A 16,559-nucleotide genomic window follows, 5' to 3' on the forward strand; every position below is an offset into this window, starting at 1 on the left:
AAAAAGTGATGACATTTTGAAATAGCCTTCCCTTATATTTACATCAGGAAAAGTTGTGTCAAACATTTTATGTAAAACTAAAGAGTAGATACTAACTCTTGCTAATGTGCTAATAACAACATACAATTATCATGGTATTAACAGTAATACCTACTTCTCTAAGTCACAGAAGTCAAAGATAATGCATAAAGCACAATTTTTAAATCCAAACTTTTAACTGTGATTTAAATGTAAGCAACTAAGATAAAAGGATATTTATAGATTGCTGGATTTCTCAAATCTGGATAACGTGTTCACACTCATTATTTGTTCTATACCATCTGAAGGCAGAGATTATTATATAAAACTCTACAACTATAAAACAAATTATATTATGATGAGTCAGGATGTTTTCATATTATAAATTACCTTAAATGGTTTAAAACTTAAGAAAAAACAATGACACTATCATTCATGTTTCCACATGTCTTTTCCTACTGAGACATGTGAAATACCAGCTAAACTGTATTGTCAGAGGGAGGAGTAATAAAGTTGAGATAAAGTTGAGTTTTTAAAGTCTTTTTATGGCTTTTTTTTTTTTTTTTTTTTTTTAAGAGTTAAAGAGAATCACTACACTAAACTGAAAATTTTAGCTAAAGCACTAATTTTTTTTCTTTTTTTTTTTTGTTTTGTTTTTTGGTGCTGGGGATTGAACCCAGGGCCTTGTGCTTGTGAGACAAGCACTCTACCAACTGAGCTATATCCCCAGCCCTAAAGCATTAATTTTATCTGTAATAAAAAGGTATTATGAATAGACATGTATGCATAAATAGTGAAAATTGGGGGAATAATAAACAAAGCAGAATTCATGGTTACCATATTTACACATACTCTTTGTTGTGTTTCAGTGCCACATGATCTGATTCAAAGTAATAAACATCAGGATCATCATCTTCCTCTTCTGTAATGTGCTGATTGGCACTCTCTTTGGCAGATGGCAAATGTCCAATATTAAGTCTTGTCTCTGAGGGTGGCTTATTTAGTCCTTCACTTCCATAATTTTGAGAGTCACAACATACAGCTTTTTCATTTTGAGAAATTTCATCAGGATTTGTGGGAGACTCACTTACATTATCGCTAACAGCTGCATTTGTTTCATTGGAACTATGATTATTCTCCTCAAATTGTCCATTTTCTCTGCAAGGAGAACCATTTTTAGTGGGACTACCTCTGGTAGGGACCGCCCTTCGTGGTGAAGTTCGCAGGGTATAGCGATGTTCTTGAGGTTCTGATAAAGACATCATTTGAGCTGAAACACAATCTAGAACAGATGATGAATCTGGTTCTCCAGTGACTGGCATACTCTCAAGATTTGTGTCCAGGACGTTACTGGTGTTTTCATTACACTGCTCTTTTGAGGCACTGCTATCTCCCACCACATCTACTTCCTCCTCAGAATCCCTTAAAGATGACTGAATTTCAGAAATGGGGCCTGAAGCTGGCTCAGTAGTCAGCTGATTAACATGTTCCACAGGCAGGCAGGTAGTTAATATTTTGTGGTCCTTCAACTTGACCTGCACTTCTGAATTTGTGCAAGGCACGTTATGGTCTATATAACTGTCCTCCTTCCTAATATCAAGGAACATTGATGTTTTGGTTTCTGAATCCCCATTTTCAGCTACTGATTTTTCCTGCAACACATAGGAACCAGTGCTATTTTGTTTAGTGTTCCCATCAGGCTGACAGTCATCACAGTTTATAATAGCTGAATCACTGTCATCAACACCATTGACAGCCAAATAGCCTGTGATTTCTTCAACTACTGCAGAATTAAGTGGCCCTTCCTCATTGAGATTCACCTTTTTAATTTCCCCTTTCTCACAATCATCCAGTATAAGACATCGACAAGCTCGTTTAGTCCCTTGAAAATCTGCATCATTGTCCACTACTGTACTCCTCTGTTCTACTGACTCCTTGTCTGATTTTATAGGTGAATCTTCTTCTGAACTGTTGGGTGCTTCTGATCTAAGACAACGCTTAATTCTTTTTAAAACTGGTGATACTGGTTCTGTTTGCCTTCTCTCACAATTTTCTATGGCCTGCCTTTCTATGTTATCCTTTTCTGAAGAAGAAAGTCCTCTTTTCCTAGGGCTTACCCATGATTCTCGAGTACTCTGCTGCTTTAAATCAGTAGTTCTTCCATTATTATTTCCTTTCTGAATTTGCACAGGCTCTGGTCTCTTCTTTGGTGATCTTGATCGTACTTGAGAATGAGAAGAGATTTCTTCAGGGTGAGCAATGCTACGATTCCTTAACGTTCTACCACAAAAAGATTCATCCAAGCCGTTTAACCCCACTGTTGATCTTGTAACACGAGTAGATCGGGAAGCAGCCATACTATGGCAAGTCCCTACAATACGGTCATCATGATCCACTCATTGGGAAACCTTCAAAAATGTAAACAAAATAATGAGAAAAAGGTAATAGTTAATATACCTAAAACAAAAGTATAAAGCCATAACTTTATTGCAAGTATAGCCAACATTAATAAAGTATAAGACAAAAGTTCTTTTATGTCCAATAATGATATTAATGACAGCTAACAATTACATGCAATTATATGGAACAATTAATATGTGCCAGGAATCATTCTATATGTTTTAACATACATTAACTCACAATAACTCAGGTGCTTCTATCATTCCTACTGTACAAATGAAGACACTAAGGCACCATTTGAGTAATCTGTTCAAGGTCACAGAGCTAGAAAGTGGCATAACAGGGCTCTAGAGACCATGCTTTTAACCTGCCTCACTGTTTATCTCTCAGACAAGCACCAAGTACCCAGAAAAGACCTATCTTAAAGATGAGATTTCATCTTGGTTACTAAAATAATAATCTCAAATTTATATAACAGCTATCTTACAAAAACTATTTCAATAATTTCTAAGATTCTCTCAAAACATTCCTAGGAGATAGAAAGGCAGACTCTGCTCTTTACAATTCACTCTTACTAAAATATATTTCAGGTCAAATCTTTTCCTAACAACCTATTTGGCATCCAAAAATTTTTGATTATGGTAGAGTATTTTTGTAATTAAACAGATGGAAAGAAATCACAATCCTAATCTATACTGACTAATACCAAAACAAAGCAAAGCAAAGTCTTCCTAGTCTCCATAATAGAAGCCATAAATCAGCAAGTGAAAGAAGTATTCTAAAAGCATAGAAGGAAATCGGAAAGAAGCCTCTGAGCAAATATTTACATTTAAGAGATCAGAAGTATACACATAACCCCACCCTTTCCCTCTTTGAACTCCTGTGTATATAGTGTATGTCAGTTTTAATGGTTTGGGACATAAAACAAATTTTCTGATGCCTGATGTTTCTAAGAGAGAAACGAGGGATATTTAATAAAGCCCTGATGGATCCATTTGGATAAACTCTGCAAGATTTAATGATAGTTTCCAAAGGCTCCCCCATCAAGCACAATAAAGGAACTGTTAACATCTCAAGTCTCCATTACCTACTCTTCATCTTTCATAAGATACTTTGCAACTTAACTGCAGGCTAGGTAGAGAAAGAGGCCCATCATGGCCACAATGCAAAGTTCCAGAGTTTGCTCTTGGCTTTTGCCATCCTTCTACAGCCTCCCTCAAGTATAACCTTCCAAATGCCATCCTACCCCTGCCCCATGGCAAATCAAACACCATCTCTTCTTTGCCTCAACTAGAAGAATCTAATAGTGGAAAGGTCAGAATTACAGAAGACACAGCAACATGATACCACATACATAAAAGAAACATTAAAGGACATTGTCTCTTCCTGCTGACACAGGGTTGTAAGAAAATAGGATACTGTCTCCGTGTTTCTGGCTGCCTTCAAATGAATCAAGTGAGATAAGCGTCCTGAAGTATGTTATGTTGGTTAAATTTTAGTTTTGTTTTAGAGTATGGCATACTTTCAAATTTTTAATTAGCATATTTTAAAAATCTTACAAGATTCATAAAAATCAACCATGGAACTAAATTACAGTTATTCGTTCTAGATAATTTTGTAGCAATCAAGTGAACAGTAAGAATAGGGCACATCAATCAGAACTTAGAGTTACTTATAGTAAACTTTTACTGTTTGAAGATTCCTTACAGGGATTTGTGATACACCACAAATTTCTGCTTTTAATTACAATGAATTTAAGTTAAATTTCAAACGATGTTTTAAAAGAACATATATACTAAAAAATATTAAAAGTGTTTTGTTTCATGTACCCAGATGCAAAGCTATCAAACTTGAAGGTTAAATATTAAACACCTATATAAATATAAAGATAAAACTAATAAGCAAATTTCATTGAAAAAACCTAATACAAATATCTTCAGTGTAAATTTGATTATATTTATAATTTATGGTTCAAAACTAATACTGACAATAGTAATATTGTACAAACATACACAAAGCAGGTTAATTTTTACTTTTAAAATGCAAGGCCAATTAAAGGTGCAGAAATCTCTTATATGATTCCAATAATAGGACTTCCTAATCCTTCCTTTCTTTCCACACTAATCTGAATAGAAACAATATCTGTCCTGTAATACAACTTCTCAAGAAAAGAATATTTGTATTTTGGATGAAATAAAACTATTATTATTAGTACTCAAAATTACTTAAAAGTGTGTGTTTTGTGTATTATTATGAAATACCTATAATGGGGGTCTGTAATATTTCTTTACCATTTCCATGATCACAATATTAAAACACTCATTAATGTAAACGATTACACCTCTTTTTGCTTCTTTAACTCTCTAAAAAAATGTTTTTATTCCATTCAGCAACTACAATAAAGTCCAAATTTTAAGGTTCTCAAATCCTAAAATACTGGCATTTAAAAAGAACCTATTTAAAACAAGGATCTTTTGGTAAAACCCTTGCAATTCTTAGTGTAACCAGACTGGGCATGATGGCACACACCTGTAATACCAGCCTCTTAGAAGGCCGAGGCAGGAGGCCAGTCTGGGCAACTCAAGGAGACAGGGTCTCAAAAGAAAAAAATCAAAGGACTGAGATGTAGCTCAGTGGTAAAATGCCCAGTGCTGAAATAAATAAATAAATAAATAAGAAAAAAATATTCAAATGTAACCTGAAAACCACCATCAAGAGAATCTCCCTAGAAACTTGCTAAAAATGCAGAATGGGAACTTGGGAGTGTAGCACAGCAGAACACTTGTCTAGATTGCTGGAGGTCTAGGGTTTGATTCCCAGAACACAGTGGGGGGAAGTGCCATGCAGAATGTCAGGTTCTGCCCCAGACCTATCACTGAATGGGATTCCCAGGTGATTCATGTGTGTATTAGTTTGAGACTACTGTACTCAGACAATATTCTAATAATCCATCAAGTTTCAAACCAAATTAGATTTACTTATAATATACCTTTATTTACTAGACACTAATTATTTTAAAACATTTATAAATAAAGACATGATCCCTCTAGCTAAGGAAACATTAAACAGAGGTCTATAAAAATCTTGTAACTTCAGTTAACACAGTACATACACTTAAGGTAATAAATTGTTAAAATTATGAAGAGCAGACTTAAATAAAAATTTAACTAATCTTCCCTAATTTTTTTTTTTTTCAGTTTTAAGCATTTTCTTCATATCTTTTCTCTTTTGGATAAGCATATATAAAGGTATACATTTTCTGTAATTATCTGATAAACTGAGTACAAAATTCAGTAAACAAAAAGAGACCAAAAATGTCTACGTTATTTTCAGTGTTGTTTTAGCTGCTGCTTTCCTCACTTAAGCTATAGAGCACAAAGTTCTTGAAGAATACAATAAAGAAGTTTGGAGCTCAAATTTATATTCCTGCTAAGTGGCTAAGGAGAAGACTTGATGAAAGTCTTAGCCAGTATCCATTTGGAAATAGATATTTAATCACCCTAGTTTTGGAATTAAGGAAACCATTAAGTTAACATATTTACATGTAGAAAACCCAATCTATGAAAATCAGGGGGAAAAAAACAATCTAGCAGGTAGACTGAAAGTTTTTCTGTAATCCACCAATTAATCAAGAGTGGCACTTTCTACAAGATAGGTAAGAAAATGATCAATCACTAGAATTAAACAGATTCTCTAATCAGTCTTCTCCGTCCTAGTCCATTTTCATTCTACCAAAGGGCATATTTACACTTAACCTGTCTTCTATTACTAAGCCCCCAATCCTACACCTAATTCTACAAAACCCTCTCGTTTGACATTGAACTGTAAACTTGAGTCTATTATGCCCGAATCTGACTACAAAATTCTGAAACATTACCAGCTATGTTTCAAATCATAAATTCCAGATCCTGTGATCATATTTGAAGAACTCTTATCAGTAAGAACAGAATAATAACTTTACCAAAAAAGGATCATATAATGAAATAACTGCTCCAGCTATTACCTTTACTTAAAAGAGAGAAATTTCAAAAAGCTATTTCAAAACCACTGCCTGTAACCGTTCATTCCTATTATTATCACTAAAGTTGTTACAGTTTATTTTGGGAATTGAGAAACTGGCAATCCTCTGTTAATACCAATGTTTTGGTTGATACTTATTTTAATATTCAGTTTTAGTAAGTGAATAATTTTCAGGTGTCTGATCATGATACTGGTATATACTCCTGTATTGAAACCCAAGGAAAAAGGAAAAAAGAACATGGGGAATTGGGAAGTGTCACCAACAGGATTATTCTTCTGTCTGCCTAGGACTGTTTAACAATGTTCATGCTATGCTTGCCAGGTAAGGTAGCACACACCTATAATCCCAGCAACTAGGGAGGCTGAGACAGACTGCAAGTTCAAGGCCAGGCTGGGGAACTTAGCAAGAACTGTCTCAAAGTAAAAAGTAAGTAGGGATGGGGATGTTGCTCAGTGTAGAGCATTCCTGGGTTCAATATCCAGTACTGGGGAAAAAAAAAAAAATGTTCAGGCTATGCTCATCATACAATTCTTTGAAGATAAATTATCTCAGCTGTGAAACTACCACTATAAGGTTAACAGTAGGAGAGTGATACCTGGGGACCTACCAAGGCAGTTCAATTTAAAAGTTCTTCATATTCACCTCTTTTAAGTCTGGAAACTCTAATATATATTGTCTTAAGAAAATTCTTCCTTCTTCCCCATTAAAAGATAGATACATGAATACACACTTGAAAAGACAACCGAGGAGAAACGGAAGTCAAAAAATTTCACAGTGTTACCTGAAATATCTACAGTATCAAAAAGATAGGATTTTTGTGCCTTCCCACTCCAGTACTGGGGACTGAATCCAGTACTTCACTACTGAGCTATCAACACCTTTGGAAATATTTTATTTTGAGACAGGGTCTTGTAAGTTGGTTGCTTAGGATGGCCTCAAACTTACAATCCTCCTGCCTCAGCCTCCAAAGTAGTTGGGATTACAGTTGTAAACCAGAACACTTGACTCAAAGGTCCTTAGTTTAATGGTCTAGACATTCCAGAATACTGATGAAAAGAGTGGGAAAATATTTCATCCCTATAGCTCTTCCCTCCTCTAAATATCTCATCAGACTACAGTCATCTACACAGATGATGAAACTAGTTTGCCTGATCAACAAAAAAATTAAAAAAAAAAAAAATCAAACTAAAGTTGTCTTCACTACTGCAAAACTAAATAACTTACCTGTACAACCAAAGATCTATCATTGTGGAAATATTATCTCTTTTCCATATATCCTGACGGAGTTGAAGCTATGATCTAGAATAGAGCTTAAGCATCAGGGTTTCAGACTCTCAGCTTCAGCCATGGAGAATACTAGAAACTCTTAAACTCCTTTCTTTAAAATAATAAAAAAAGAATTAAAGAAGGAAATTAACTTATGCTAATAGATTTACTCCTATGATGAGAGGACACAATAGATAATAGAATCTCTTTATAGTGACATCTTTGGGGCTTTTTGGTAACTCTGTAGCCTCAGTGTTACTAAGAAACTAGAATAGGATTTTTAGAAATCAACAACAAATAAAAAAAAACCTCAAAATATATCAGTTCCATATAACTCAATATTAGTTTTGAGTCAAAATATGACTCTTTTTCTAAAGTCTGTTCTAAGGCATTTTTTTTCTTTTTTTTGAGGTGACCTAAAGATAGTCCTAGATAGAACTTCTCATATCAGAATTTATAATCTCTTACCCTTATTCTAGAGGATTTTCCAAATTTTGCATTCCAAGTATGTAAAACTTGGGAACTGAGCACAAAAACCATTTAGGTTATGCATTCCAAAGAATCAAGCAAGTCTTCTACACCTACAGAAAAATCTTCATACTTACTGAAGTGCTACAATACTCAAGTATTAAAGGAAATTTCTATTTTTGACATGTAGATTTTCAACAAAGACAAAAATAATAAGGATTTTTCAGGGTTGAGTACCCAGTTAGCCAGATATTTTAATTAACCTGAATCATTCCAATTCTTGGAACGGTCTATTAATTACAGCTTTACTAACGTTTTATGATATCCTTTTCAGAGAAAATATAATCTGGCTAAACGGGTTATTATGAGTGCCCATCTACAGACAAGGGAGTGCCAGAAAAAAGACCAGCAGATGTTTATGACCAAAAGTGTCACTTTATGGTAAGCATAAAACTACATATTCTTAAAGTGATACAACTTTTGGTGAAGAATTAAAATTTAAAGACTAATGCACTTATCAAACCTTGAAAGTAGGGTTACTGCATAGCAAAAATATATTACTGTTTTAGAATAGAATACAGTTAAGCGTTTCTTCTCTTGGAGGCAGCCGGCTCCACTCACCTCAGAGCATTCCTTCCATCTTACTAAATAAAACTTTTATGCTTTTTTTTTTAAAAAAGGGTGGGGAATAGAGTTAATATCTATTATAATTTATTATATATAGATGTAACCTCTTCCAATTTTGCCTTGTGCTTTGAAAAAGCACAAAATAGGAAAATTGGCCAAATATAACAGAATACTACTAAGTTAAAAATTTTTCTAGCCAGGCACAGGTAGTGCACACCTGTAATCCCAGCAACTGAGGAAGCTGAGGCAAAAGGACTGTAAGTTTGAGGCCAGCCTCAGCAATTTGGTAAGACCCTAATTAACTTGGTGAGATATGCTCTCAAAATAAAAACTAAAATGGGCTGGGGATACAGCTCAGTGGTCAAGTGCCCCTGGGTTCAATCTCCAGTACTAAAAAAAATTTCTTTTTAATAAAAAAGATTAAAAAAAAACAAACTTCTAAATTAACATGAGGAGGGGAAGCACATGAAATAACTACCAACTTAAAAATCCACTCTTTTATACCAAAGACTCAAAATGACAACACCTATGTACTCAACCCTGAAAGCTATCACAAATATGACAAATCATTACCTTTTAAAGTGTGTGATGGTGTGGCACCCAACAGAGGCAAAGGTGACCCACAAATTAAAAAGGGTTTTTAAGCATACATGGATGTGCCTGTCCTAGCACTCTACCAAGTTCTAGTCAACAATATTACCATCCTAATTGAACAGGACTCACTTCAAGAACATCATCCTGAAGATATTTACCAGATGAGTATATGTGCAATTGTTATTTTCACAGAAGAACTGATACTTACAGCTGAGTTCTACCAATATTAAGAAAGACAGGATCCTGAAGACATGTTTCATAAAAGTGTATCAGGATACACTGAAAAAGAAACTTAAATCAATTTACTTCTAACTCCATCCCACCTAGCCTTAATTAAGATTACATTTTGTTCTTACCTTTTTAAAAGTGTTTCGCCTAGTATTTGATTCCCAAGCGTCTGTATTTATCTGTCATCACTGTTAATATATCCATGTTACATTGAGACTTCAGGTATTAATTATTTATATTGTTCTACTAGCACAACTTGGTATCTGTGAAGGGAAACCACAATATGTCACTATGGCTGTGTTACCGTTTACAGATTCGTGGATAAAAGTGATAATATTTCTAAATACTTATATAGGACACTTCATTTTCTAATAAATTTAATAAATATTTATATTTAGTCATGACGTGATATTTTCAGAGTAAGATGATGTTAATATTCTCAAATTATTTTCAGAGAGTACCCATAAACAAGTTTTCTAAATTTAATTCTAAATTAAAACTTCTGCAGAGAGCTCCTCAGACTTTTTTATTGACTACCAATGTAGAAACATCTTATTTTCTAAAAGATCATAACAACTGACATTAATATGAAAGCACTTTTTTGTTTTATGATAAGATTAAGAAATTAATCTATAATGCCTAAGAATGAACTAAAAGCATCATACTTTTCATTTAAATGTAACTTTTTTTATTTTATTTATTTATTTATTTTTTTTTGGTACCAAGGATAGAATTCAGGGGCACTTAACCACTGAGCCACATCCCCAGCCTTATTTTATATTTTATTTAAAGACAGGGTCTCACAGAGTTACTTGGTGCCGCACCATTGCTAAGGCTGGCTTTGTGAACTAGGGATCCTCCTGTCTCAGTCTGCCCCCACTTGGCCCCCAGCTGCTGAGATTATAGGAATGTGCCACGTCCAGCTTAAATGTGAATTTTAAACATTTGGTTAGGGCTAGGGATATAACTCAGTGATAGCACTGCTTAACAGCCATGAGGCCCTACGTTAGCTCTCCAGCACCAAAAACAAATTTAAAAAATAAAAAAAATTTGACATCTTTTATTTTATTTATTTTTTTCAGTATCAGGGTTTGAACACAAGAATGGCTCCCTACCACTGACTGAGCTACAACCCCTGACCTTTTCATTTTCTTCTTTTGAGACACGGTCTTGCTAAGGGCTTTGAACTTATGATCCTACTTCCTCAGTCTCCCCTCATCACTGGGATTATAGATGAGAACAACCATGACCAGCTGGTTATCTTTTAATGTAATCTTTTTACTTTAGACTACGCCCTCTATAGGACTAATATGTCAAAGGTATTTTAGAAATAAGTAGAAATTAAATGACATTTAAAATAATCAAGGGGTTATGGGTATAGCTCAAGTGGTAGAACTTATGTGCAAGACTGCGTTCAAACGCCGGCACCCTAAAATTAAACATTCCTTAAAAATAAGCTTCATAAAAATGAACTTGGCTGATTCCAAGTCTGAGAAATACAATCATGTGACTACAATGATAAAGAAAAGCATCATATACTTTTTTTTTCATTTAGGCCCAGCTACTCAGGAACCTAAGGCAGGAAGATAGTTGAGCCCAAAAGCTGAAGGCCAGCCTGGGTAACACAGCAAGACTCCATCTTAAAAAAGAAAAACCACTATTGTTGAACTTAAAGTCATTTCAATCTGCTTACAAGTAGGAAAAAAATGAGTGACTGAAGAATGCTCATTCCTACACATCAAAAGAAACCTTTGAATGCCATCTTAAAATGATTCACCATGGTGTGCTGCTCCAAATTCCTACATGATAAAAACATAGTAAAAATCGATGAGGAAAATGCAGACAGCATTACACTTGTTTGTGGATAAGATCTGTTAAGAGTTATCAACCTTCGGATCATTTCAAGCGAAAAGCTTCATTAACAAAAAGAGATAAAGAAACAATGGGGCTGAGGTTGCAGCTCAGTGGCAGAGAGCTTGCCTGGCACATGTGAGGCACTGGGTTTGATCCTCTGCACCACACATAAACAAATAAATAAAATAAAGGTATTGTGTACATCTACAACATATATATATATATATATAAAATATATATGTGAAGTGGCTAAATTTTTTTCTAAAAAAAAAAGAAACAATGATATCTATCCCTCAAAACAATTCTTGACTTATTTTTTCAAATGTTAAAAACTAACCTTATCACCATAAAAAATTAACCCAAATCTAAGTAATCATAAATTCAACAACTTAAAAAAATTTTTATGCTACGAGAGTCAACTCAGCACCTACTCTGCACTCTTTGTTTCATACCCTATGAATTTTAAACTTAAGCTTTCCACAGAAATTCTATGTGCCTTCAGGGCAGATAAACTACTTTATATTATGACAAATTTTAATCATTTTTTAATTTGAGTTATTTAATTATAGTAACTTTGTTCCAGAAATTTAAAAAATCTAGCTATATTGTTTTTAAAAATATACAAAACAAAATGAACTACTTAAGTCCACTTCCTAAAGCCTTATTTTATTTATTCCTTGATACAGACAGTGCTTTCCTTGTTTTCACATACTAATAAAATTCACTGACTATTCAAGCATTCAGCAGCAGATCTAAAAACCAATCTTCACTGAAAAGAATTACTTTTCCTACTACTTGCAGTCTAACACTGGTACTACTGTGTTAACTAGATTACAGGCTCTCTGATTCATGGCACACATGAAATTCACTTCAAAAGTGTACAGAAAATCTCACTAGAAAATATCAGTTCTAGTCATATAGCAAAGTTAAGAACCACACCACATACTATAAAACTGTAAAGTCCAAGCTAAATGCAACCTAAATTATGAGATCTTACAAAAAATTTGTAATATTTTCTTATGAGATTAAGGGGGGGGGAATCAATGAAAGGTTATACTATAGACTCATGTTTAGCATCTAATTGTGGTCATTACAGGTAAAAACACAATAAATATGAATACTATGCTTTTGTTTTAACAGGTTTTTGCTGGGGATTGAAGTCATGGCTTTGCACATACTAGGCAAGTGACCTACCAATGAGCTAGTCCCCAGTCCCCTACACTATGATTTTAAAAGAAACTGAGAGATATTCAGTCAGTTGGTAAATCAGATGAGATGGTGCACTGCTGTAACCCTACCTATTCTGGAGGCTGAGTTGGGAGCATCAAAAGTTCATTACCAGTCTGGAAAATTTAGTAAGATCTGTCTCAAAATAAAATTTTTAAAGGGGTTGGGGTGTAGCTAAGTGGTAGAGTGCTTGCCTTGCCTAGTCTATATAAGGTCCTGGGTTCAAGTGCCAGTACTACAAAGAAAACCCAGTCAATTGTAAAAAACATCAAGACACCTTTCCTAGACAACATTGCTATAAAAAGCTGAACAAAATTTTTATTAAGTACAAATTATGACCACAGAGCCCACTGTCCTAGCCCCCAAATTGTTTAGAATCACAGGTTCTATTTTGGATGATATCTACAGATTTTAGAAGTAAGCCTATTTTATGGTCAACAGCAAGTAGTATTCGATTTAGTGGAAGAAGATAGAAATGTGATTGTCATCAATGAGCAAGGCACTTTATCTTTATTTTTTCACCAGCAAAATGGCAGACAATACCTGCCTACAAGTTCACAGGGTTATTATGAAGTTCAGACAAAAAAGATCAAATCTGTAGGTATTTTTGTATATTTGCTATCAAACATTAGCAAGCGAAGAAATTCCTGGATCCAACTGTCCCAAATATCCAGATATAGCAGGTCTGGATATGAACACATAAATTTTCATTATAATCAGGCACTTCAGGTCACTCCAATGTAGGAGCTGCTCTCATGAATGAAGATAATACTTTAAGCTGGGCGTGGTGGTGCATGCCTGTAATCCTAGCGGCTGGGGAGGCTGACGCTGGAGGATCAAGAGTTCAAAGCCAGCCTCAGAAATTTATTAAGGCTCTAAGCAACTCAGTGAGACCTTGTGCCCCTGAGTTCAATCCCAGTATCCAAAAAAGAAAAAAAGAAAAACAAAATCATACTTTACATCAGTTTCTTCTAAAACCTTTGTGTTCATTAACGTAGTTGTGTTTAAAATGCACACTTCTAAACTTCATCTTTAGAAATTCGGATCAGGGGCTGGGGATATAGCTCAGCTGGTAGAGTGCTTGCCTCGCATGCACAAGGCCCTGGGTTCAATCCCCAGCACCGCAAAAAAAAAAGAAAAAAAAAAAAGAAATTCGGATCAGTAAATAGTGCCCAAAAATCTTTTTATCAAATACTATAGGTGATTCAGATGTAAACAAGGCATGATCCAACCTTTTAGAAAATCTGCATTAGGTTCTTCCTCCAAAATATTTCTCAAATTGTTCCCCACGTCTGTATTACCATCACCTATCCTTAGGCCTTCATCATCTTGTATTTGAAGTAGCCCAAATGCCTTCTAATTATTCCCTCTACTTTGCCCCTTAAAATGCAGTCTACAGAGTAATATAAGATGCATACGTAATTAATGCATACCTTCTTACCTAAAAATTTTTCCAAGGGACTTCCACTTCTGGCCAAGAGAGAGTAACAGGCAAGATTTTTATGCTCCTACCTGAAACAACTAAAAATCTATGCAAAGTGTACAAAAATGTTTTTCACACACTAGAAAGTAGACAAGACAATGACAGAGAAAAAACAAATGAGGTAACACCTAGAATTGCCTTAGTTTATTGCTTGGACAGTTTCTAGGCTGCAGATAGGGAGGGGAATTGCAGGTAAGGTTAGCAGTTTCCTTGAGTTAAGATGATAAAGTGAGGAATTTGGGGAGGTCATGGTAGCTAGAGTCCCCAGCACATAGTACAAGAGAGGAGAAGGCTGTGGAAACAGTGAACAAGATCTTTAGAAAAAGAAAAAAAAAAAAAAAAAAAAAAAAAAAAAAAAAAAACCCTTAGATCTACAAAGGTTACCCTTGGGCTGAATATATATCCAAGAGAAATATCCATAATCAAGGTCACACTGAAAATTGTGTAGGCCCAGGTAGGAGTACTTCAAGTATGAGGCCAACTTGGGTAACTTAGCAAACACCCTGTCTCACAATAAAAAATAAAAAGGGCCAGGCAAGTTGGCGCACACCTGTAATCCCAGTGGCTCCAGAGGCTGAGGCAGGAGAATCTCAAGTTCGAAGCCAGTCTTATAACTTAGTGAGGTCCTAAGAAACTTTATAAGACCCTGTCTTAAAATTAAACTAAAAAAAGAAAAGGACTGGGATATAGTTTAGTGGTAAAGCCAGTGGTAAAGCACCCTTAGGCTCAATCCCCAGTACAAAAAAAAAAAAAAAAAAAAAAGTATATGTTCTAAAAACTGCTTGAAGCATTTTAGTTATTTGGAAATAATTGGGAAAAATGACAATCAGTGAATTTAAAAGGATTCAAGTAATATAAATGATGGTGACAATCGAATTAAATTAGAAACTAATAAAAAATGTGTCTCAAAAATCTCTAAACCAGGCATCAGTGGTGAATGCCTTTAATCCCAGGAATCAGAAGGCTAAAGGAAGGCAATTCCAGGCTCATTAATTTAGGGAGACCCTATCTCAAAATAAAAAAAGGGATGGAGATGTAGCTCAGTGGTAGACTGGTCCTAAATTCAATCCTTAGTAACACACACACAATCTCCAAATACCTGGAAATAAATAGTATGCCTTGTTAATGTAACTTAATAACTTATAATTTAGAAAAAAAGAAAGGTGCTGAGCACAGCGGCACACACCTTTATCCCAGGAACTCAGGAGGCTAAGGCAGGATTAAAAATTCAGGATTATAGCCTGAGTAATTTAGTGAGGCCTTAGGCAACTTAGTGAGACCCTGTCCCAAAATGAAAAATAAAAAGGACTGGAGAAGTAGCACAGTCAATCCCCAGTACCAGAAAGAAAAAAGGAGAGAGAAAGGTCTCAATAACTTCAGTTTACACCATAAAAAAAACTAATAAAGAATAAAATAACCCATATAAATAGAAGAGAGGAAATAACAATAAATAGAAATCAATGAAATAAAAAACAAAGACATAATAGAGAAAAATTCATAAACCCAAAGCTGACCCCTTAAGCAAAACCAATAAAATTGAGGCTGCGGTTATAGCTCTGTGACAGAGCATATTTAGCATATATGAGGCCCTGAGTTCAAAACCCAGCGTGCGCGCGCACACACACACAGAAACACACACTTATACATCCCTGATAAAAACCAATAAAACGGATAAATCTCTAGGAAGACTGATCAGAAAAAAAGTATAAATTATCAGTATTAAGAAAGAAGTGATATTAATATAGATTCTGTAGATATTTTTGAACACTTTATTCATATTTTAAAAGAAAATTATTCTAACCAAGAGTACCAAGATAATTCAATGGGCAATGAACAATCTTTCCAATAAACAGTGCTGGGACAACTGGTTATTCACATGCAAAAAACAATGTCGTTGAACCCCTAACTCATCCTATGCATAAAAATTAATTCAAAATAAGTCAAAGATCCAAATTTGAGTTAAAATGATAACATTCTTTGTTATGATGCTAAAAACATGAACAACAAGGACAAATAATCTATATGATTCCACTTATATGAGGTACCTAGAGAGTTAAATTCATCAGACAGCAGAATGGGAACTGTCAGAGAAAGGGGAATTATTGCTAAGTGAGTAAAGAGTTACAGTTCAGTGATAAAGAAAAAAAAGTTCTAGAAATAGCAGTGATAGTTACAGTTATACAAGAATGTGAATGTACTTCATGTCACTAAACTGTACAATTATAAAACAGTTAAAATTGTAAATTTTTTGAAAAGTGCATTCAAATATAATTAAGAAACATTAAAAAACACAAGAAACCAAAGACAAATACAGATAAATTGAAAAAATCAAAATTAAACATAGTTAGGTATAATGGTATGGGCCTGTGGTTC

The 16,559-nt window shown here is 34.4% G+C and overlaps 1 protein-coding gene across 15 annotated transcripts in view; it reads right to left on the reverse strand.

Moving 5' to 3' along the window:
* ZZZ3 (zinc finger ZZ-type containing 3) overlaps window positions 1–16,559 on the reverse strand; it is a 103,239-nt gene that overhangs the window by 51,230 nt on the left and 35,450 nt on the right. For 5 of the 15 annotated variants that reach the window (XM_079128769.1, XM_079128766.1, XM_079128774.1 and 2 more), the window contains exons 2-5: window positions 9,751–9,885; window positions 9,603–9,673; window positions 7,664–7,817; window positions 871–2,426 (exon numbers count right to left, since the gene is read on the reverse strand). The exons of 2 other annotated variants lie outside the window; for them this stretch is intronic. In XM_079128769.1, coding sequence (XP_078984895.1) covers window positions 871–2,375 — 1,505 coding nt within the window. In that variant the 5' untranslated portion in view covers window positions 2,376–2,426; window positions 7,664–7,817; window positions 9,603–9,673; window positions 9,751–9,885. Of the gene's footprint in view, window positions 1–870; window positions 2,427–4,947; window positions 5,014–6,776; window positions 6,924–7,663; window positions 7,818–9,602; window positions 9,674–9,750; window positions 9,886–16,559 lie in introns of all 15 variants that reach the window. 8 more of the 15 variants (XM_079128767.1, XM_079128768.1, XM_079128778.1 and 5 more) reach the window with 7 other exon arrangements.

Source organism: Sciurus vulgaris, assembly GCF_902686455.1.
Source record: "Sciurus vulgaris genome assembly, chromosome: 1".
Taxonomy (NCBI): Eukaryota; Metazoa; Chordata; class Mammalia; order Rodentia; family Sciuridae; genus Sciurus; species Sciurus vulgaris.